General features: G+C 45.1%; 1 protein-coding gene across 1 annotated transcript in view; it reads right to left on the bottom strand.

The window, feature by feature from the left end:
• LOC146065583 (NADP-dependent alcohol dehydrogenase-like) overlaps positions 1 to 25,042 on the bottom strand; it is a 57,025-nt gene that overhangs the window by 11,340 nt on the left and 20,643 nt on the right. Inside the window, exons 6-7 of the mRNA XM_083179054.1 lie at positions 18,014 to 18,274; positions 16,003 to 16,138 (exon numbers count right to left, since the gene is read on the bottom strand). Of these exons, the coding sequence (XP_083035180.1) occupies positions 16,003 to 16,138; positions 18,014 to 18,274 (397 nt within the window). The remainder of the gene's footprint in view (positions 1 to 16,002; positions 16,139 to 18,013; positions 18,275 to 25,042) is intronic.

The raw sequence follows: 25,042 nt of genomic DNA, 5'->3' as shown, positions 1-25,042 counted from the left end.
TCTGTTAAAGGGACAGGATTGGGTGTTATCTGGAGGTGAAAAAATTTCTGGATAGTTTCTGTGCTTCACTGGGGGAGGGGTGGGAATATATGTGATACAAACAGCTTTCTCACCATTTGGGTTCCCAATCTGTCACTGCAGGACAACAATCTTAAAAGAGATGAGATCCTACTAGAATAAGTCCATTTTAGAAAAAAGGAATAGGGCCTACTGCCGTTTTTGATGATTTAAAACAATGAAAGTTAAGGAGAGGAAGGACCCATTGCCATAAGGCTGAGTAGCAGCTCTCTAATGAGGAGATGACAGCTAGCCCCAAAAACCGGGGTCCAGCCAGGGTCACTGAACATGGGTTTAAAGTGGTGTCAAAGTGTTTGCTGTTTACATTGCAGACTGGACCTGGATTATGCTCAGGCTTCCCTTTGCTGCCTTTGGAGATAACATTTTCTTCAAGCGCCAGTGAGACAACTCTCCATATACTTATAAAGGGACACAGGTTGGATGACCCAGGTCACATGTTTACACTGCCCAGTGACCTGGGTCCCTCCTGAATACATCCCTGCTCACTAACTCCAACCAGAGTTGGTCTTGCAATAATCCATGTTCTAGTGGTGGTAAAAAAGGGGTATGAGAAAGGTTGTCATTTCTGAGAAGTCATGTAGTACATACACAAGTAGTCATTTTATGGAATCAACATAGTTGTTTCTATTTTTGCTACAGCCATACTCTAAGTAAAAACAGTTTTGTGCATGCATTGAATTACAGTAACTCTATGTGACTTGGGATTGCAGGTTTTATAGTCAATGTTAATTAGGTCTGTAGGACCTAAGGACTATAGGAATATTGATTTTTTTTTTAGATTTTGTTTTTAGAATGAAATCAGTCATAATTAAAGTGATATTGTGCTTATTTAATATGTATTCAATATGTATTCAATCCAGCGTCACGACTGTCGGGCTAGCCCGACAGTAGTGACCCGATCCTGTTCTCGGACGGCTCAACGGCTCAACATCAATTCGGCAGACGGGATTCAATGTCCCGCCTGTCGAGTGCCGAAAAGGGGTCATGACCGCGAGATGCAGCTGGAAATCGTCGATCTGTGGCTGGGAGCTCGACAATTCACGGCCGTTCTCGACAGAACATGCCTGATTGCTTGTAAAGTCTGGCACGTTCTGCCATGATCCCTGTTCAATGCTGTCAAAGAAGACAGCATTCAATAGGGCCCCGTCACTATTTTCCCCATTGGGAATAGCGGCGGGAGATTGAATACCCTCTTATGTGTGGACTACTTATATCAAACTGAACCACTCTAGTCATATATTTGGTGGTTTATTAATAAATGCAAAAAACCTTTGCATACATTTTGTCTACATTTCTGCCTTTGTCTGTGGGAAGAACCCGTGCCTTCCTGTTGGATTGTGGTCTGAGTTAAGAGTTGCACAAAAGGAAGAAGTAAGTTGGCTCATCCATTGCAGAGGTAGCACCAGCTTTCCTGCCACAGTTATACTAACAGGTCTTACCAGGGGCGGATCCAGGATAAAATGACAGGGGGGGCACCATGATAAAAGAGGGTTTAGGTGGGGGAGGGCCAGTGTTAGTGGTGCCAGTGTACATGCTAAGAGAGCGGCAGAGATAGGGTGGGAATGGGATTAAAAATAGGCCCTGGCATTTAAAGTAAGCAGGCCCACCATGGCAACAAAAGTGAAGGATGTAGTTGTGCGCGCGCCGAAGGCGCTCTCTGGTAAAGGGGGTGTGGCCACTCAACAGGGGGCATGTCCTTGAGTGTAGTGTACAACACCATATACAACTTCTACACATTATGCAACGAAATACTAGACCCCATTATACTTGCCCCTTACACATGATGCCAAATGGAATGTGCCAAAATTCACATAATGCCACACGGACTGAGCCAAAATTTACATAATAACACACGGATTGAGCCAAAATTCACATAATGCCAAATGGATTGAGCCAAAATTCACATAATGCCACATGGATTGTGTCAAAATTCACATAATGCCACATGGATTGTGTCAAAATTCACATAATGCCACACGGATTGAGCCAAAATTCACATAATGCCACACGGATTGAGCCAAAATTCACATAATGCCAAATGGATTGTGTCAAAATTCACATAATGCCAAATGGATTGTGTCAAAATTCACATAATGCCACATGGATTGTGTCAAAATTCACATAATGCCAAATGGATTGAGCCAAAATTCACATAATGCCTCACGAATTGAGCCAAATTCATAAAATGCCATATGGATTGAGCCAAAATTCACATAATGCCACACAGATTGAGCCAAATTCATAAAATGCCATATGGATTGAGCCAAAATTCACATAATGCCACACGGATTGAGCCAAATTCATAAGATGCCATATGGATTGAGCCAAAATTCACATAATGCCACATGGATTGAGCCAAAATTCACATAATGCCACACAGATTGAGCCAAAATTCACATAATGCCGAACAGATTGAGCCAAAATTCACATAATGCCACACGGATTGAGACAAAATTCACATAATGCCACACGGATTGAGCCAGAATTCACATAACGCCACACAGATTAAGACAAAATTCACAATACGCTTCATAAACAGGGACATTGTCCACAAAAGGCGCGCTTTAAACATTTACACCATAATGTCCATTGCACGTTAAGTTACACGGCATGATGTCCATTATGTATTATGCCAAACACCATAATGCCTGTTAAAAATTATGCTACATACAGTAAGTGCTACTTATCTACATGCTCATTGCCAAGGGTTCCATGCTCATTGCCAGAGGTTCCATGCTCGTTGCCATGTGGGATTACATGCTCATTGCCAACGGGGAATACATGTTCGTGGTAAATGGGGGACAGCCGCCGCCAGGCAGAAGTGATAGCCACTGACAGTGGCAGAGCCTGGCTGTATTCCGAGCACTGCAGGTCCACGCTATTTGAAATAATACCCATTTCACACCAGAAAATGCATTCCCAGGTTGGCCCCTTTTACACCAGCCTAGTCCCTGCATTTTCTGGTGTGAGGGGGGAGAGAAAACCACCCCTCCCCCCCTTTAACCAGTTATCTCATTTAACCGGCTATATCTTCGGAACTAACTGACCCATTTACATGAGACAAGTATCATATTGAAGAACTTTTGAGTGGGCTTTGAATGATTTTGGTCCAGGAAAACTGGAACGTTTGGTTCCAGCGTAATCTGCCCTCAAAGAACATGAACAGCCATGAAATTACATTTCAAAAATAAAAAAAAATCGATTTACACACTATGGGTGAGATTTAATAGGATGAGAGATTCAGAAAGTGAGAGATTTGGTAAGAAATCTCCAGTTTTTTTTAAAGCGGCAATCATTTACACTGCAAATCTAGTTTGATTTTGCAGTATAAATGATTGCCGCTTTAAAAAAACTGGAGATTTCTTACCAAATCTCTCACTTTCTGAATCTCTCATCCTATTAAATCTCACCCTATATCTCTAGAACCGATTGACCGATATGGACCATCCTGGTATCATATTGAAGGCCCAGCGATTTGGAATTGAATAACATCAAACACAAGCTCCTGTGATGCCAGGGCGGGAACTGGCAGCTGTCGGAACCGGGTGGGGGTCGGAATTGACGGGTCCCATATTATCCTATGGGGAAAAAATGTTACAGCTTTGCCATGCGATATCTCCGGTTCCCGGGGGGCTACAAACATGGGGCTGGGCTCGTTGGAAAGCTCTGGTCCTCATCTACAAAAAGAATGACAGGGGGGGCACGTGCCCGGGTGCCCCCCCCCCCTGAATCCGCCACTGGGTCTTACACTAATATTGGGTTTATTTTAATTAATAGATTTCAGTGATGAAACATATGGGACCTGACTCAGTGGTGGATACTGGACCACACTTCTTTCTGTTGGCGGAGTCATGGGAATGATGGTATTTGCCCATATACATTCCTGTGTCAGAATGTGCAACCATTGAGATGCCCTCTTCCTGTGCTCCTTAACTTATTGTTTCATAATCAGGTTTATCAATCAAAACTAACAAAAATAAAATATTTTATTTATTTTTATTTATTTTGTAAGCTACAGGTATCTGTAACATTGAAAATAAAGGAACATTTTAATTGCATACAAAAACAAGATCAGATAGATTCAAATTTTTTATAAATCAACGTCTCGAAATACATTTGAAAAAATACAATCTCTGTATTTCTGCTTTGTTTTATTATATATATATATATATATATATATATATATATATATATATATAATCATGGATACACATTTATCACCTCTTAGCAACTGTATACAGATGTGTCCTCGTACTGTACATCTACCCTCAATATGCCAGGTACTGTATCACAAGATGTCTGGCATGATTGAATTGCAAGGACCTTTGAAACTCTGCTAGTGTTGTGCATCTATTTATAATGATAATGGTAAATCTTAGTCAAAATGTGTCAAAAGAGGTGACTAGGAAGCACCAGGAGACTGTGCTCATATACAGATTCAGGGGCTCAGTCGCATACACATATACACATATACAAGTGTCATACAGTATATCAAATTAATCAACAATCTCCTGGTGCAATGTAATGTAAATGCAGATTTGGCAAAAAAGATAGTAGAGTTTTACAGTACCAGGCACGCCTATTGTGATGTTTGTGGTGACTGCAGCAATGATGTATGAGCACATATCTCTATATACAATGGGTGTGATTTACTAGGATGAGAGATTCAGAAAGTGAGAGATTTGGGAAGAAATCTCCAGTTTTTTTAAAGCAGCAATCATTTACACTGCAAAATCAGACTGGTTTTGCAGTGTAAATGATTGCCGCTTTAAAAAAACTGGAGATTTCTTACCAAATCTCTCACTTTCTGAATCTCTCATCCTATTAAATCTCACCCATAGTCTTTAAACTTAAATTAATATTAGTGTTTCAAGCAGAGCTTGAAGTTGGGTGATTTTAATTGGAATGACATACCACCACTTTTTCTCCATGGCTCAGCACCGTTTGCTGAGACGGGGTTTAACAGCTTTTCCAACATAGGTACTTTTAATTAAACCAGTGGCTAGTTTTATTTATTGTTTTGAGACTAAAGGTGCCCATACACTCTGCGATATTCATGTGGTGTGCATTTTGAAATTTACAGGTGCCATGCGATTTTGGCACTGGAAGGGGATGCGATGCGATGCGATGTACTGTACTGTGCGGGTGCGATGCGATATACTGTACTGTGTGGATGCGATGCGATTTCAGCCTCTTTCTTTTTTTAAAGTTAATAGTCACTAATTGACATCGCATCGCATGTACTCCAAAACTGATGCGATACGAGGTAAGGAAGCACAAAAAGTACTGCCTGCAGATACTGTGGCCCTTATTCTGATCGGTGCGTACTTTCCCGAATTCTTACGGAGCGGTCCGCACGCCACGCTGTGCGGACATCGTCCGTAGAAACGCCCACCGAGCCTCCGCATTCGGACGGACTCACTCTTTAAGAACAGGGCGTGTGTACGGACGACATACAAACCTTGCGTATGCGGTGGACACGCACAGATTCGGCACGGTCTTACAGCGTTTGCACGGTCTTACCGCGTCAGAACGTACGGGAACCTGGCCGTACGCACCGATGCGGTGTATTTACGCAAAATTCAACACTATTATCTGAACACAGAAATCGATCACATGACCCACTTATGCAATTAGGCAACCTCATTAAAAAGTGCTTGTTTTCTATTGGAATCAATTAAATCCTAATACGTACTGAAACACATTACTACTACATTCATTACACACATTAACCCTTACATGATGTGAACATAACATACATCTATAAACAGTATGTACATTTTGCTAATTTAAACGAGTATAAACAATTTACACATATACTGTTTAATGTAAACAAAACACACAGACAACTTCAAACTGTAATAAACTATTTATTAAAAGAACAACCCAAATTTGGAATGTAAAAAAATAAAAAACAATTAAAAACTAAGGTCGATAAGGTGTTGCAAATCGTCCATGACCAGCCGCATGTGGTCCCTCATTCTCAAGAGGGCCCCACGTATACCCTCTTCTGCTTGGGCTGGCTCATCTGTGGACATGTTAAAAAGGGTCAAATTCTTAATGATATTCATGCATACATTTAACATAGTCATACATCAATTAAATAAATGCAAGGTGACAGGTGTGTGTGTATATATATATGTATATAGAGACATATATAACTATATATATGACACATACAGCTATACATACATGCATACATCCTAGATGGAAAGCCTGTTTTTTTCCCTCTACCCTTTACTCTGTAGAACACCTCACAGTCATAGTGCTCCTTCTGAATCCAAACCCACCCATGACTAAGCTCTGAGAAGCATGTCATGAGCTGCACCAATACCAACTCATCAAAAAGCGCTCAGTGTCTGTTATATTATGGAGCGTGGCATGGGACTTAGTCAACTCTCAGGAATGCACAGTACATTTGTGCAATCAAGCATGGCTTGCCTGCTGATGGTGTGCTCCATAAATCATTGTCATAATGCCAGTTAGGTGAAGCTGCAGCACTAACCCACTCCTATGCACAAAATCATTACTAAGACCAAATCAACACACAATTATGGTGCCAACAATACATGCAGACCGCAGGGGGTGTTTAGCTAGAGGAGGGCCCAGGGGCACTGACCACTTGTTACTCCATTCTAAGCCACGCCTGTCCATACTCCATTTATGCCATACTTAATCTAGTTTAGAAAGATCAATCACCTGCAAACTCTACTCACCTATATGAGGCTACAGATTGTACGCTTGCAGCAGGGACATGTAACCCTTACATGAGCAAGTCATCCCTTTCTTCCAGGATACAGATTAACTACACAGGTTCAGTGGCACTTAAAATCGACCTGAAAGCCATCCTCACAACCTGTGTCATTAATATGTGTCCAGGATGAAAGGGATGGTTTGGGCACCCTATCTAAGTGTGTCTGTTGCTCTCCTGTTTGTTATAGGAATTAATAGTATTTGAAAACACAATTGAATCACCAGTGCTACATAGCAAATAGTAGATGAGAAAAGGAATAATGATTCTTTATGTATACATACCAATTTCGGGCGCCTGCACCACCTCACAGGCCTCCTCATCCTCCTTTTCTTCCGGGGCCTCCTCAGCTGGCACCTCCTCCTCCTCCACTGGCACCACCTCCGCTGCCAACACCTCCTCCTCCACTTCCTCCCTTTCCTTTGGCACCTCCTCCGCCTCCACTTCCTCCCTTTCCTCTGGCACCTCCTCCGCCTCCACTTCCTCCGCCACCCCTTCCTCCAACACCACCTCCTCGTCCATCGCTTCTGCGACCTCCTCCTGGGCCTGGGCCGCCTCTGCCTCCTCCCGGGCCTGTCTTGCTCGATCCCGTGCTGTGTTTGAGGAAAAAAAAGTCCCAATTAGGGGTCATTTGGACAGATGTATTAAGCCTTAACAAGCAATAAATCCAAAGGTTATAAGTAGAGATAAATGTACAGCCAATCAGCTCCTTACTGGCTTTTATAAAACACAGCCTGTAACATGGCAGTTATGATGTGACATTTGGGCCATTGTAAGCATCACAAACAATAATCCTACACAATTACATATTTTATCACCATTACAGGGTGTCAATCAGGAAGTACCACACATATAGTGTATGCCATGTTTAACTCATGGATCAGGCAGGTTACCTTATTGGTTTAAAAAAGGTCATGTAAGCAATATTGTACAATTGGGCATTTAATGGGTAAACACTTACATGGTGCAATGCTGGCCCGTATTAGCTGGAGCTTTTCTGGCTGGCGGCGCCTCAGATCCGACCATCGCAGCTCCAGCTGTGCGATGGTCCTGCGCACCTTGGTGCGCGCGAATATGCGCCTGCGGGCTTCGGCATATGCCTGGCGCTTTTGCCTATTGGTGATAAAGGGCCCCGCACGTCCCAGCCTGGTCTCCATAACGGAGACCAGTGTCCTAAGCTCCGCAGGTGAGAAGGCCATCTTAGCAATGGCACAATTCAAGCAATCATGTCCTGTCACTGGTTGATCAGAGTGATATTTGGTATTAACGTTATTGTTCATTTTGACAGTAACAGCGTGTATGCGCCACAACAGACGGCTAACCCATTGCATTGCAAACCCACACTTGCTTACCTTTGCATAGTTGAGCAGACCATGCCATTACTTACTATCTCCTAAACAGACAGTGTGAAATAAGTTGGCAACCCATTATATATAATCTATTACATTCACCAAACATGGGTAAAAGCAACAGGTGAAATAGTCTGCATCACTAGCCAGTTACACCTAACTACAAGGTACTAAACTGCTTTATTATAGTGAAAGCTATACAGCAGAAACATAGCAAATAGTGCCAGACCTTTTCCCAATATTAGGCCATGGTTCCATGTGTACACTTACCTTCTACTGGGCCACACTAGAGATGTTGAATGAAATGTAACTACAGTAGCATCAAGGCTGAATTTGGAGACCTTTCACATGTGATTTGGATGCTAGCACTGATTACTATTGCCTAAGTGGTGGTCTGGATTTACATATGGAATGGTTAGTGTCATTTGTACTACATACCAAACAAGTGCACAGTACAGATGTACATTCACATATACATTTCATGTGTGACCTCAGTTTTATTTGGTCATTGGAGTACAAATCTGCAATTAGCTACTAAATCAGACTTACTATGTTTGCCATGTTTTTTTTTTTTTTTTTCGCAGGTAGGGGCGTGGCCTATGCGCCGCACGGTCTACGCTGCCGTACGGAACGCTGCCGTATGGAACGCTGCCGTACGGAACGCAGCGTGTCGCTGATGTACGCCAATTACAGAAATAGGATATAAAGGTATGTGACAAAACTGCAATGTGGTTGCAAACATGGCTGGCTCAGAATCTGAGGAAGACCAGGTGTTGCAAGACCTGTTTGGCCACATGGACTCCAGCACCAGCTATGTCCCCCTCAACCCAGAGCAGCCATTGGGAGAACAGCAGCCAGATGGGCCATCTACATCAGGCCAATCGGCAGCTGGCCCATCTTCAGCCTCAGCAGAATCATTGGGAACACAACAGGTGGCTTCCCAACAGAGTAGCCTGGCCAGCACTTTGAGTACAGCGACAGGTGGCCGTGGCCGTGGCAGTGGCCGTGGCCGAAATAGGGCAATAGAGGAACCAAGCAGCAGAAACATGGCATTCGAAGCGCAGGAGCTTGCCATCCTGGTACCCCGCGCACGGGATTGGATCGAGTGTCCACAGGACAGGTTGACACACACAAGGAGATGGAAGATCTGGGAGGACATAACGGCGGAGATTAATGCGGTGGCTCCACAAGTTCGTGAGACGGAGCACGTTAAGAAGAAGCAAGTTCATGTGTGTTACATTTGAGCAGTATAAGACCAGTAATGTTTACATTAGGGGTGACATTCTATGCTTTGCGCTAAAAGCGCATGTTTTATTCGCGCACCACATCGCCGCAAATCGTCTTTTTCAAAATCGCACTTTTCAGTCAAAATTCGATTATTTAATGTGATGCGCATTGGAGGCTGAAAAGTGCGAAGAGGGGCGATTTGCGGCGAAGTGGTGCGCTGTATTTAGTCCTGAAAATGTGCGATTTTCATGTCTGAAAATCGCACATTTGCAGGACAGCGCAAAGTTTAAAAAAAAAACCGAGCGCGGGGTCCCCCGCCCGAGCATAACCAGCCCCGGGCTCACTGAGCCGGTGCGGTGACATAAAATCAGGGTCCCCGACAAATAGGGGTCTCCTTGATTTCATGAAACCAGCACCAGGTTTAAGGTCCGGCGCTGGTTCCCAAAATACGGGTGACAAAGTGACTAGGGGTCCCCCGTATTTTAAGAACCAGCACCGGACACAACCAGCCAGCAGGGTAATGCCACAGCCGGGGGAAACTTATTATATAAGCATTAACCCCCTGGCTGGTCAGCATGGGCAGGGGTCCTGGGGAAGTGGGGACCCCCCCAATGAAGGGGTCCCCCCCCTCCAGGACTTACCAGCCCATGCTGATAGTCCGGGGCTGTCCCCGATGCCCCTGGGCGGTGGGCATCGGGCTGATGGCTTGTGTAAAAAAAGAAGTAAAACTATTGTTTTATACTGGCGAACTATGAGTCCCAGCAAGCCTACCCCGCATGCTGGGACTTGGAGAACCACAAGTCCCAGCATGCGGGGCATTAAAGGGCCCGCTGGCACTTGTAGTTCAGCAGTACAAAAAATAGTTAACAAAATCACACTGACACCCTGTAAAATAAAAGTTTAATACATACAAAACACACACACACTGATACTTACCTACCTTGAGCCCGTAGGTCGGTCCCTGGATCCTGGGTCCGTCCTCCAGGGCTCCAGGGCAGAAGAGTCCGGTTCCGGGGCCTTGGTCCTGGTTCCGGGGCTGGTCCTGGGGTTCCGGGGCTCCTGGGCTGCAGAATCCGGGGTCCGGGATCCGAGGTAGTCCCCAGGGGTACCTAAGGAAGCAAATCCAACTCACCTGGTCCCCGGCGACGACCTCGGAATCCTCTCCGGTGACAGTGCTGCTCCCATCTGGTACCCGGCTCGCAGGACTTTGACAGGCGCAGAGATGTTTCCTCCTCGGCGTCTCTGCACAGAATGATTTCTGGCCAATCAGGAGCCGACTTTCTCGCTATGCAGGTGCTGGCTGATCAAGCCCTGCGGCAAAATGACCTCCTCCTCCACCATAATGAGCTTATGGTGGAGCTAGTTGCCAGCAATAGGGTCCTATTGTCATCCGTTTCTGGTGCATTCCCACCATCAGCACTCCCTGCTGGCAGAGGGGGAACACCATCCCCCCCCTCAGCAGCATCTGCTCCACCTGGTCCATCATCTGAACGTGGCCGTGGCCGAAGAGCTGCTGCACGTGGCAAGGAGCCTGCCAGGGGCAAACGTGCCCGCAGATGAACTTGTGTCCGCATTAATCTCCACCTTTATGTCTTCCCAAATCTTTCATTGAGCGGTGTGTGTCAGCTTCCTGTGTCCAATTCCGTGCAGAGGGTACCCACATTTGCCCTCGTTTCGAATGTCATGTTTGGTTCCCCTGTTGGCCTCTTTTGGCTACCATTACTGTCTGCTGTACTTGAAGTGTTGGTGCTATACTTTGGTTGTGAAGCCACCTGATGTGTTCCTAATGATTCTGCTGTGGCTATGTATGTCAAAAAATCATGTCTTTATTATATATTTTTTAATTTTATTCCAGTCATGGTACCTTTTAATTTGTTACGGTTTCCATTTTATTTTTTAAGTTCTGGTAATAAATGTTTCCCCCCCCTTCCCCAAATGTGTGGTTTAATTGATACATGTAGAAGTGACATGTGTATTTCTATTATTAATATTAAGTTGTGTCCATTATTTGCAGTGTAAAAGTGTGTGAAAAGTGCAGCATATATGTGTGTGTTTAGTAATGGTCCATTTAAGCTGCAATGGTTCCAATTGAAGCAGTGACAAGCCTGTAATTAATGAGTAATGAGTAAAGGAGTGGATTGTATTGTGTTCAGCTGACATTGGTTGTAGTGATTAGGTGTTCCGATTGCCTAGCGCATGAACGAGTGGTGTCCGCAAAGCAATACTTGCTTATGGGCACCGCATATTTCTTGCCTTTTTGCTTGCGTGCATTCGGTGTGCTGTCCTACCAAAATGAGTGCACTCCCTCGTGTCCGTCCATGTTTCCGCCCAGTTTAGCCCACTTTGAAAGTACGCCCCTGTGTAGTTCCGAATGACGCTCATAATACGCCCATATTTCACGAGTGATTGCGGTGCACATTTCTGTACAGTATTGGGGAGTACAAGTACGGAGACCATGCGTGGCACATGCGCATAGCGTTCCCCACGCATGCGCAGACGGCTAAAAAACGCCATCCGAAAGTATTCGGAAATGTACGCACCGACCAGAATAAGGCCCTTTGTGTGCTTTACAATATTGTACCCAAGGGGGGCGGGCATCGCATCCCCGCAGGTACACGGTGTGATTTAAGCCGATGCAATGCATTTTGAACTTTAAAAGTTCAAAACGCATGCTGAAATCTCAGCGTGTATGGGCACCTTAAGACATTTGTGAGCCCTGCTCTTTCGTAGGTTAAGATACAGCTACAGCTAGTGTGCATTACTTATTGCTCTCTTGGGAAAGCCTACTTTTGCTTTTCATGTGCAGTTGAGGATTGTTCTATCTCTCTGGCCACATATTTAATATAACTTATTTTAGTTTGTTATCATTGTTGTCATTATAACATTTCTTGTCATTGTTAGAGTCTGGGACCAGCATATGTTACAAACTATTTTTATATTGTCTCTATTTGGGATACATATGGATGACCGGCGGTCAGGATGCTGGTGGTCAGTATACCAACACAGGCATCCCTAAGGAGGAAATACCAACATGTATTAGGTAAGTATACTTACCCTACTCTTAACCCTCCCTTCTAGCAGCCTAACTCTAACCTTCCTCCTGAACCTCAACTTCTCCAGCCTGATCCTAACCTACCACCAAAAACTCACCGATCAGGATGTCAGCTGTCGATATACCGGCATCAGCATGCTGAAGTTTTCAACCTTCTGACGCCACACGGCAGCCCATAGTGAGGCATCTGGGAGGGAGGGAACACCTCCCAGTGGGACTGCCTTGGTAACTGGCAGTTCTGACTTCCAATAGGAAGTCACCGCCAGTCATAGTGAAGCCAGAGTCTGGCACCCCACTCCAGGGGGTACCCCTTTTATTCCTGTGCCCCCAGGGAGTTAACATTGCAGCCAATGCTGCCAGAACAGGTCCTTTCCCCTGTCAGCAGGGCTGTGAGGGGTTAACAGACTCAGCTAGTGTCCCAGCTCCCCTGCACGTGTGACAGGAAGCAGGGAGGTCAGAGGTGATCCCAGCAGCAGTGTGTGAGAGAGGACGTGTGGAGACAGGGTAAAAGCTTTGTGAAGGAGAGCTGCAGCAACCCCAGTGTCAGAGAGAAAAGGAGAGTGCTGCCTAAAGACAGACGGAACAAGTGCACTGAGGCATGTGAAAGAAAGTTGAAGAAGGCTGCTGTCCCAAGTGTGAGGAGAAGGAAGAGAGAGAGGGAGCACACTGCAACACCCAGCAGAGGGGCCAGACAGCATGCAGCAGTATAGCCAGAGATTCATGTGGCAGAAGTCAGCAATATAGCAGGTACTACTTTGCCTCGTAACGACAGCCACCTACACCCTCATATTACCTAGCAGGTACATTCCCCGGGATACCCCCCACTATTGCCTATAGTAAGGAAACAAGACACTATAAGGGCCAGATGGCCTCCTTGCTGAAAGTGGGCATTTGACTCTTCCCTGCACAACTTTGACCTCTGCATATGGTCAGCCCTGTTACTGAGTGGGACACTAGCACATTCACAACCGAGAGCCGTGGTATATTTACTGTCATATGGTTTATATGAACTGATATTCTGCTGTGCTTATTTTCCCTGTTATTTTATTTGATATAAGTAAGTAGTGGCCGTCTCAATCCATATTATTCTGAGATTCCTGAGCGATAATTGTTCCTGTTTAATGCCTTATTGTAAATGTGTGCATAAACTCGGAGCTCCAAATAGCAGTGTAGTATTTTAGTATGTATTTTTGATTCTGAAAATCCTTTCTTTATAGCAGCGAGTAGTTTCTTCCCTGGTAAATAAACCTTTTGAGCTGCTAACCATAGTAGTGTCACTTTTGTGGGTTCTCCTTGGGTTGTGCCACCCCCTGTCACAGGATCTTCCTAGGAAGAGGCCGTGAAGATCTGAAGCCGGCAAGTCCAGAGTCCAGGTACGCATCACACCACACCGTGTCAGTGAGCCTGTCACAAGAGCAGTCTCACGGGCTGCATCTGGCTTCACTACAGTGGCAGATTTTACCTGGTGTACAAACCACCACTTCTATACATACACTTAAACTGGGTACACACTAGACAATATATCATCAACAATATGGATGATATAGAGTATATATCATCCATTGTGTATAGCCGAAATCATTAACGATGTGGATGGCCACGGGTCATTAACGAACCCTTCTGTCATCTGTTCATGCAGCTTAATCTGACAATATCGTCAGCGGGGGGCGGGTGACATCAATGATGAATGTTGTGAACAATATCAGCTTGTGTGAACGGTCAATATCGTTCTCCTGCAGCACTGTGGCTGCGGGAGTTGTCTAGTGTGTACCCAGCACTAGTCTCACCCTATTGTCAGTGTAAGAGAAGACAGGAGAGTCTTTGTGTATGCACAACTTTGCATCTTACTATTATGTTCTATTTTTAAAGGCACCTGTCACCATACAAATAATATAGATAGTAAGAATAATTTGATACATTTTAAATGTAATACAGTATATAATGACATATATATATATAAACTTACTGTAGGAACAATATACAGTACCACAATAAAATGATAGACTAAGTAAAAGAAGAACATGGGGCTGTGGTAGGGCAACCACAATCCTGTAGGGCATGCATGCGGCAGTAAGATGCAGGGAGGAAATTCAGTTTGGCACTCAATAAGCCTATATACAAAGTAAGCATACCAATAAGAGTCGCTGAATGGAATTTAAGACAAAAGACTTGGAACATAGCTGGTGTGAATAGCGTAAGAGCAATGTGACCTCTGCCAGCAAGAGCTTACATACAAAGGTGGCATTTGCACTGGCAGGCATCTCTAGGCAGCCTGTGATGTAACTACTGGCTTATTTGATTGTTGAGCACATAAAATGCAGAGAATACTGTAAGTGTACTGATCCTGTGGTAAAATGATCTGTTTACTGCTTATAATGTCATAGTTGCTTACCTTTTTGATTTCCTCTTCTCGGGAAGAAGCACAAAATGCCACAAGGCATACATTTTCTAAAGCTTTTTAAAGTGAAAAGTTGCCCATAGCAACCAATCAGATTCTAGCTATCATTTCTCTACTGCATCCTAGAAAATAATAGACATAGGACCAGATGACACTAAGCTACAAAAGTGATAAACAGCCAGCCAATCAGCTCCTACCTGCCATGTCACAGACTGTGTTTGAAAAATATCAGGCAGGAGCTGATTGGTTGGTGGTTTATCACTCTCCATTTTATCACTTTTTGAAGCTTAGAGAATCTGGGCCATAATTTGATTTCTTGCTTAGGGCAACAGTACCACTTTATACATTTGTAAGCTTTAGTAAATATATCCTTTAAAGTTAAATAACGGAATGAGATGTTTTCCGCCAACAACACATATGGGGCCTAATTCAGGTTGGCATGCAAAAGCAAAATCTCTCTCTAATTGGCAAAACCATGAGCACTGCAGGTGAGGTACATGTAACATGTGCAGAGAGAGTTAGATTTTAGTGGGGTGTGTTCAAACTAAAATGTAAGTTGCAATATAAGAATAAAACAGCCAGTATTTACCCTGCACAGAAACAAAATAACTCACCCAAATGTAACCCTCTCTGCACATGTTACATCTGCCCCACCTGCAATGCACATGGTTTTGTCTGTTTAAAAAGGAGTTTGGTTTTGCAAACCAACCTGAATCACCCACATTGAAGCAGAACTTATACTGATAATGAAAGATTGTGAGGTAGAACTCATCCATACAGTATATGAAATTAAGGGGGTTATTTTGGTTCACTCTTTCTGGCTAATTCCTTCTTAGATGGACAAAACCATGTGCACTGCAGGTGGGGCATATGTTACTTGTGCAGAGAGAATTAGATTTGGGTGGGGTTTTACTTCAGTGAGATCTATATTGCAGTGTAAAAATAAAGCAGCCAGTATTTAACCTGCACAGAAACAAAATAACTCACCCAAATCTAAAGATAATTGCTTTTAAAAAAATGAATTTTTATTTCAAGTGCTCTTTGTGCAAATGTAAATCTGTGACCAAGAAATATAGTGCTCGGTCTGTTTAAATTTTATCGGAAATATATATTTTTTTTTAAAGATAAAGAAATGGATAACACAAACCTCCAAATACAGATCCTTTCAATGTACGACCTGTGATGAGCAATATGGGAAGAAATGAAAGGTTTTCGGTTTGAGATGTCACACCAAGCACCACAGTGACCCCACTACCACAGTAAGTGGATTCAAGTGCAGACTTCTGAAAATAGTCAAATAAAATTGTTGTTTTATCATTATATTATTCTATTTATAATATCATTAGTGTAAGGGATAGGTTGCACAGATATTAAGGGTGAAATATAATAGGATGAGAGAATCAGTAAGAAATCTCCAATTTTTTTTAAAGTGGCAATCATTTTCACTGCAAAATCAAACTGGCTTTGCAGTGTAAATGATTGCCGCTTTCAAAAAACTGGAGATTTCTTACCAAACCTCTCACTTTCTGATTCTCTCATCCTATTACATTTCACCCTTCACTCTTCTCCATTTGAAGAGGTTTTTAGCAGAACAAAATTATTAAAGCCTCATGATCAAGATCAAAGATCAAGGAAAAGTTGATTTCACGATGACCGGTCCTTTATTCATGACTGTTGTCTACCTGTATAGTAGACAAATCATAATGGTACGGGTCTCGGTATTACATATTCTGTATTGAGCGTCATTCAACAGCTTAAACGATATTACACTATTGTGATATTTCCTTTTGTTTGGAGTTATTGACGATCAGAACTAAGGAATTGAGGCATTTACTGTAACGATACAGCTCCATCACATATGTTTGGAGTCTACCCAAACAGTAGACAAACGATAACAGTATGGGACCATCAAAACCTACCCAACTTGATAAATATCAGAATAATCTCCAACAATATTATACTTCCTATAAGCGCTGGGATTCACATAGGTGTTTCTATGTGTGGTATTGTATTGGATTATGTTTTTTGGTGAAACATATCACCCATAGTGTTCCTCTAGAGTCTATTGTTAAAATGATTAAAGCAGCTAACAGAGTAAAATTTATTAAAAAAGGCTGGGAGTAGGGAGTTTGAGGCTCGGTAAAAATGTCATACTTTGTTATTTATGATGTTCGATGCTCAGTGGGTGCCTTTACATGTAAAGTGAGTTTGCCAATTACATTGTAGCATATATCTTACTACAGCACCACAAGATATACCAAAAAGCTCACCCTTCTGCTTTATACAAGATAGAGGTCCTTTGTACTCGATGGGTTAGCAAGATCTGAGCTATTGCTAAAGGAAAATCAGTTCTAATTCTACACTTAGTGGCCATCAGCATCTGCATCCTCACATGTGGATGTGCTGCGATAATATTGGCCCAATTTGCAATGATATGACCAATTACATCACATGTATGTATTAATTATATTATACATATGTGCTACCATCACCGCTGCCATCGCCGGCACCCGCTCCCAATTGCGATAACCCCTCCAACCCTGTTATACTCTCTGCTGCTGTGACCTCCTATGCTGTAAAGTAAGCTGCCACTGCAGCATCACTTTACTGCAATAGGGAGCACAGGAGTAGCAAGGAGTCACAATGACTGGCATCACTCACTGGAGCACCAATCACTGGTCCTTTTGTAGCTGATTATTATGTTTTTTTTTACAATGTGATCAGCTTGTGCGTCTATCAGACTGATTACACATGCTGGATTCCTGCACAGCTTTCTCTGCCGGATGCTTCATATATATCTATCAGCACCGGGTATAACATCTGCTGTGCAAACAAGGATGATGAAAAAGAAGACTAGCCCTAGGTTGCGGCAATTGATTAGCTGATTGTACATTCACATCGGGAGCTGATAAGTGCACTGTGTTACAGTGGTTTTATTTCTAGTGCTTTATTTAAACCTACTAGCAAGTGCAACTTTCTTTATCATAGCAAATGTCTACAAAATGGGTTTATAATAATACATAATATATAATAATGAGTATATAATAATTGGTGTATCTGATATAGAGGATTGCCATAAGAAATATTGAGCACTGGTACAATGAGGGGTGTGGTTACTAGTTTGGAAGTGGGATATTGTTTTCATATTTATCTCTTACCATAGTTTCAATACGCCCAGCACATTCTATGGCATAATCCACTCCTCCGTTAGTCATGTCACAAATGACTTCCTGAATAGGCTTCTCGTAGTCTTTTGGATTTATGCACTCTGTGGCTCCAAGTTCAATGGCTTTTGGATATTTATCTTTATGAGTCCCTACTCCAATAATGCGCTTGGCTCCGGCAGCTTTGCAGCCAATTATTGCTGAGAAACCTACACCTCCCAAGCCAAATACAGCACAGGTCGAGCCAGGGGTCACCTGAGGATAGAAGTTGGTAGATATATATCAAGGATGTATATAGGATATATAGGATGTAGATATCAAAGGAGGTATGAATGAGAAAAACGGTTCCTCTTGTGGTGCCCGATATTTTAAATTCACCTTAGTACATACAGCACTGAATATTCCCTACTGGTCGCCCGGTGGGTACTGATTCGGCCAATTGCTGCTTAGCTGCTGAGATCGGATGAGATCAGGCGGCACAGTAAAGTATGGTCGTATGCTCAAGTGGCTGAAAAGACACGGGACTAACAGTACAGACCAAGTGTCGCTTCTGCTTTCCAAGGAGTAGGCAAAGACCATGGCCTGTTACGCTAGGTATTGCAGGAGGGGTCAGGTCAGTCCATGGATGAGAGAGCAACGATATATGATAGATATGATAGATTTAGATATTGGGGTTGTTGTGCCAATCAGACCCTTCTACTACCCTCCATCATATGAGTATATTGGATGGAGGTTGAGAGTAATAATCTAACAGTGCTCACCTCTGTATAAACGAGCAGGTATAGATCCCTGGCTTGTGGTACCCTCAGGGTAGAGGAAGGTGGTACACTCACAAGGCCAAAGGAGATTTGGAAAAGTGAAAGAAATATAGAGATATCATCATAAAGAAAAACCTATGGTGTCAATATAAATTTAGCATGAACACCTGAGTGGCCCAGGGGTCTTTTCACATTGCTGTAGAGTGTTTTGCAGAGGGATGGAACAAAATGTTAATCCCTGAGTCACACAGACAGTAAATTAAGAAGATGACAAAAATTGCGTGACTTTAAAGTATAAGGAGAGAAAAAGTCTGAGCAATCTGTGCATAGTATAACAAACTGTGCAAAGTATAACAATTGGCAATAATTTTAATTTGCAACCATTTAGACACTTTGTGCTACTTTGGGTCAAGGGGCCAATGATTGGCAGGCAGACTTGATCCACCCCCTTCGAGCTACTGAATGAGGTCCTGATATTGGTTAGACTAAATTCAAGGGAACCTGTGATAAGCTGGACACGGGAAATACCAAAGGGTAGTCAGATATACACAAAAAACCTGTAACGTTCTGCCTTTGTCCGTCTTTGCACACACCCCGTTTTTCCTATCAGTGTGTCTGTATGACCTGCAATTCTCCATTCTGGAAATATCAGTTTGTATGTCTCACATGTAAACCTGTTTTCTAGTGCTGTCAGCTTGTCTGTCCCTCAATCCAACTTGTTTTTATCCCTGTTTTATCAGTGGGTTTGTGTATGTCATGGCTTTGCAGGTTTTACTGTACCCCAGGGGCTCAGGGCAAACCCCCAGAATGTGCCCTTGAATTATACATTATACATATGTTATCAGTGGCATAACAAATTCGCCCCATTCCCCCCCCCTCCACCTTATATGTATGTATGTATGTATGTATGTATGTATGTGCGTGCGTGCAAGACCTTTCTGCACTTGCACCTTCACCTATATACCACCATCCTGAAGAAATGGCAACCCGGGTCATGAAACGTCAATGACACTGGTGTACCTGTAATGTATATTGTTCATATCTAAATTAGAGATGAGCGGGTCCGGATCCCCGAGATCCGACAGATCCGAATATCGGGGATCCGGGTCAGATCCGAGTCGGCTCGGGAGTTCCCGCAAATTTCCGGACCAATAACGAGCCCGAACGTCATCATCGCGCTGTCGGATTCTCGCGGGAGCGGGATCTTATAAAAGACGCACGCGCGCCCCGCCATCTTCACTCCAATCTTGGAGAGGGAAGAGGGTGGTTGGGAAGCTCTGTGTGCCCTGTGCTGTGCTCCGTGCCATGTGCTCCGTACCATGTGCTCCGTGACCTGCCTTGTGCCCTCACTGCCCTGTGCTGTGCTCCGTGACCTGCCCTGTGCTCTGACTGCCCTGTGCTGTGCTCCGTGACCTGCCCTGTGCTGTGCTGTGCTGTACTCTGTGACCTGCTCCGTGACCTGTGCTGTGCTGTACTCCGACCGTGACCTGTCCTGTGCCCTCACTGCCCTGTGTTGTAGACTTGAGCCATTTAACTAAGGGCTGCAGTGCTCCCAAGCAGGGGCTGCAGTGTCCACTGTCCAGGGGCTCTCTTGTGGCCCGTGACCTGCCCTGTCCCCTCACTGCCCTGTGCTGTACTGTACTCAGTGACCTGCCCTGTGCTGTGCTATACTCCGTGACCTGCCCTGTGCTGTGCTGTACTCCGTGACCTGCCCTGTGCTGTGCTGTACTCAGTGACCTGCCCTGTGCTGTGCTGTACTCAGTGACCTGCCCTGTGCTGTGCTGTACTCAGTGACCTGCCCTGTGCTGTGCTGTACTCAGTGACCTGCCCTGTGCTGTGCTGTACTCAGTGACCTGCCCTGTGCTGTGCTGTACTCAGTGACCTGCCCTGTGCTGTGCTGTACTCCGTGACCTGCCCTGTGCTGTGCTGTACTCCGTGACCTGCCCTGCCCTGTGCTGCAGGGGCGGATCCAGGATAAAATGACAGGGGGGGCACCATGATAAAAAAGGGTTTGGGCTGGGGAGGGGCGGTGTTAGTGGTGCCAGTGTACATGCTAAGAGAGCGGCAGAGAGAGGGTGGGAATATAATTAAAAATAGGCCCTGGCATTTAAAGTACGCAGGCCCACCATGACGACAAAAGTGAAGGATGTAGTTGTGCGCGCCCCAAAGGCGCGCTCCGGAAAAGGTGTGTGGCCACTCAACAGGGGGCGTGTCAACACCATATACAACGTCTACACATTATGCAACAAAATACTAGACCCCATTATACTTGCCCCTTACACATGATGCCAAATGGAATGAGCCAAAATTCACATAATAACACACACGGATTGAGCCAAAATTCACATAATGCCAAATGGATTGTGTCAAAATTCACATAATGCCACACGGATTGAGCCAAATGCATAAAATGCCACACGGATTAAACCAAAATTCCCATAATGCCACATGGATTGAGCCAAAATTCACATAATGCCACACGGATTGAGACAAAATTCACATAATGCCACATGGATTGAGCCAGAATTCACATAATGCCACACAGATTAAGCCAAAATTCACAATACACTTCATAAACAGGGACATTGTCCACCAAAGGCGTGCATTAAACATTTACACCATAATGTCCATTACACGTTAAGTTACACACCATTATGTCCATTACGTGTTATGCCAAACACCATAATGCCTATTAAAAATTATGCTACATAAGTGCTGCTTCTCTACATGCTCATTGCCAAGGGTTCCATGCTCATTGCCAGAGGTTCCATGCTTGTTGCCATGTGGGATTACATGCTCATTGCCAAGGGGGAATACATGCTCGTGGTAAATGGGGGACAGCAGAAGTGATAGCCACTGACAGTGGCAGAGCCTGGCTGTATTCAGAGCACTGCAGGTCCCGGCTATTTGAAATAATACCCCTTTCACACCAGAAAATGCATTCCCAGTTTGTCCTCTTTTACACCAGCCTAGTCTCTGCATTTTCTGGTGTGAGGGGGAGAGAAAACCACCCCTCCCCCCTTTAACCAGTTATCTAATTTAACCGGCTATATCTTCGGAACCAACTGACCCATTTACATGAGACAAGTATTATATTGAAGAACTTTTGAGTGGGCTTTGAATGATTTTGGTCCAGTGAAACTGGAACGCTTGGTTCCAGAGTAATCTGCCCTCAAAGAACATGAACAGCCATGAAATTACATTTCAAAAATAAAAAAATCGGTTTATATGCAATATCTCTGGAACCGATTGACCGATTTGGACCAGCCTGATATCATATTGAAGGCCCAGCGATTTGGAATTGAATGAAATCAACCACAAGCTTCTGTGATACCAGGGTGGGAACTGGCAGTCGTCGGAACTGGGTGGGGGTCGGAATTGACGGGTCCCATATTATCCTATGGGGAAAAAACGTTACAGGTTTGCCAGGCGATATCTCCGGTTCCCGGGGGGCTAGAGACATGGGGCTGGGCTCGTTGGAAAGCCCTGGTCCTCAGCTACAAAATAAATGACAGGGGGGGCACGTGCCAGGGTGCCCCCCCCCTGAATCCGCCACTGCTGTGCTGTACTCCGTGACCTGTGCTGTGCTGTACTCAGTGACCTGCCCTGTGCTGTGCTGTACTCAGTGACCTGCCCTGTGCTGTGCTGTACTCAGTGACCTGCCCTGTGCTGTGTTGTACTCTGTGACCTGTGCTGTGCTGTGCTGTACTCAGTGACCTGCCCTGTGCTGTGCTGTACTGTACTCCGTGACCTGCCCTGTGCTGTGCTGTACTCAGTGACCTGCCCTGTGCTGTGCTGTACTCAGTGACCTGCCCTGTGCTGTGCTGTACTGTACTCCGTGACCTGCCCTGTGCTGTACTCAGTGACCTGCCCTGTGCTGTGCTGTACTCAGTGACCTGCCCTGTGCTGTGCTGTACTCCGGGACCTGCCCTGTGCTGTGCTGTACTCAGTGACCTGCCCTGTGCTGTACTCAGTGACCTGCCCTGTGCTGTGCTGTACTCCGTGACCTGCCCTGTGCTGTGCTGTACTCCGTGACCTGCCCTGCCCTGTGCTGTACTCCGTGACCTGTGCTGTGCTGTACTCAGTGACCTGCCCTGTGCTGTGCTGTACTCAGTGACCTGCCCTGTGCTGTGCTGTACTCCGTGACCTGTCCTGTGCTGTGCTCTACTCCGTGACCTGCCCTGCCCTGTGCTGTACTCCGTGATCTGTGCTGTGCTGTACTCAGTGACCTGCCTTGTGCTGTGCTGTACTCAGTGACCTGCCCTGTGCTGTGCTGTACTCCGTGACCTGTCCTGTGCTGTACTCAGTGACCTGCCCTGTGCTGTGCTGTACTCAGTGACCTGCCCTGTGCTGTGCTGTACTCAGTGACCTGCCCTGTGCTGTGCTGTACTCAGTGACCTGCCCTGTGCTGTGCTGTACTCCGTGACCTGCCCTGCCCTGTGCTGTACTCCGTGACCTGTGCTGTGCTGTACTCAGTGACCTGCCCTGTGCTGTACCCAATGTCATGATCCTGGATTCCTCAGAAGCATCCTTAACAGCTACACCTGTTGCTTCTGCTGCTGCTGGTGCTGCTGCTTCCAGGAAGGGGACCAGGAATGCTAGTCCTGATCACTTATCCAAGAAGCAACTGACTGTAAAACAATCCTTTGCAAGGGGGATGAAGTATTCCAGCAGTCACCCCGTTGCAAAGCGTATTACAGACGCCATAACAACTATGTTGGTATTAGACGTGCGTCCAGTATCAGCAATTAATTCTGTGGGTTTTACCCAGTTGCTAGAGATCCTGTGTCCCCATTACCAAATACCATCAAGGTTCCACTTCTCCAGGAAGGCAATAACCAGAATGTACACGGACATTAAACAAAGCGTTGTTACTGTCCTTAAAAATGCTGCTGTACCCACTGTCCACTTAACCACGGATATGTGGACAAGCGGAACAGGGCAAACAAAAGACTACATGTCTGTGACTGCTCACTGGGTGGATGTATTGCCTTCAGCAACTGCAGCACCAACAGCAGCAGCAGCAGCAGCAACATCATTTCCAATTGTTAATCAGAGGCAGGCTACTCTGTGTATCACCGGTTTCAATAAAAGGCACACAGCGGAAAACCTCCTAGAAAAACTACGGGAAGTCATTGCGCAATGGCTTACCCCACTTGGACTCTCCTCGGGATTTGTGGTATCCGACAATGCCACCAATATTGTGAGTGCATTACATGTGGGCAAATTCCAACATGTCCCATGTTTTGCTCACACATTAAATTTGGTGGTGCAACATTTCTTGAGAAAGGACAGGGGTGTTCAAGAGATGTTGTCGGTTGTTAGGAAAATTTGTGGACATTTTCGCCATTCTGCAAGTGCGTGCAGGAGATTGCAAGACTTGCAAGAAAAGCTAAATTTGCCCTGCCATCAGCTGAAGCAAGAGGTGGTCACGAGGTGGAATTCCACCCTCTATATGCTTCAGCGGATGGAGGAGCAAAAGGCCATCCAAAGCTACACCTCGACCTATGACATAGGGAGAGGAACGGGAATGCACCTGAGCCAAGCTCAGTGGAGAATAATTTCCGTGGTGTGCAAGATCCTGCAGCCCTTTGAGGCTGCTACACGCGAAGTTAGTTCTGACACTGCCAGCTTGAGCCAGGTCATTCCCTTGATAGGTCTTTTGCAGAAGCAGTTGGAGAAATTGAAGGAGGAGTTGAAGCCCACTGATTCTGCTAGATATGTTGGGCTAGTGGATCACGCCATTAGTTCCCTTTGCAACGATCCAAGGGTCGCGGATGTCTTACAATCAGATCTTTACATTTTGGGGACAATGCTGGATCCTAGGTTTAAGTCTTAAGGCCCCCTTACATTATGCGATTTGGGCACGATTTTGCCAGATTCGGATGAATCGGGCCGTGAAATCGTCCCAAATCGCATATGGTGACATCCCCTCCGACCCGATGCGCGGCCCCGTGCGCATCGGATCGGAGATGGGAGGTCGGACGGGCTGCACATAAGATTTGCTAAATCTTATGTGCTGCCCGGAGCCGTGCTCCCCCACAACAGGGGACCTACCAGAGTCAGGCGCAGGGAGCCGGGCAGCATCAGCGGGAGCAGGGGGGGGCGGCGCAGAGTACCAGGGAGCCGGGCAGGAGAAGACGCTGCAGCAGCAGCACTTCAAAAAAAAAAGGGCCATACAAACGCATAGGAAGCCATTCATTGGCTGAGACCTCTCTCAGCCAATCAGCGATTGGCTGAGACCTCTCTCAGCCAATCGCTCATT

The sequence above is a fragment of the Crinia signifera genome, chromosome 1 (genome assembly GCF_055691185.1).
Source record: "Crinia signifera chromosome 1, ASM5569118v1, whole genome shotgun sequence".
Taxonomy (NCBI): domain Eukaryota; kingdom Metazoa; phylum Chordata; class Amphibia; order Anura; family Myobatrachidae; genus Crinia; species Crinia signifera.
Note: the sequence above shows the minus strand (reverse complement) of the source record. Positions and strands in the feature narration are given on the sequence as shown.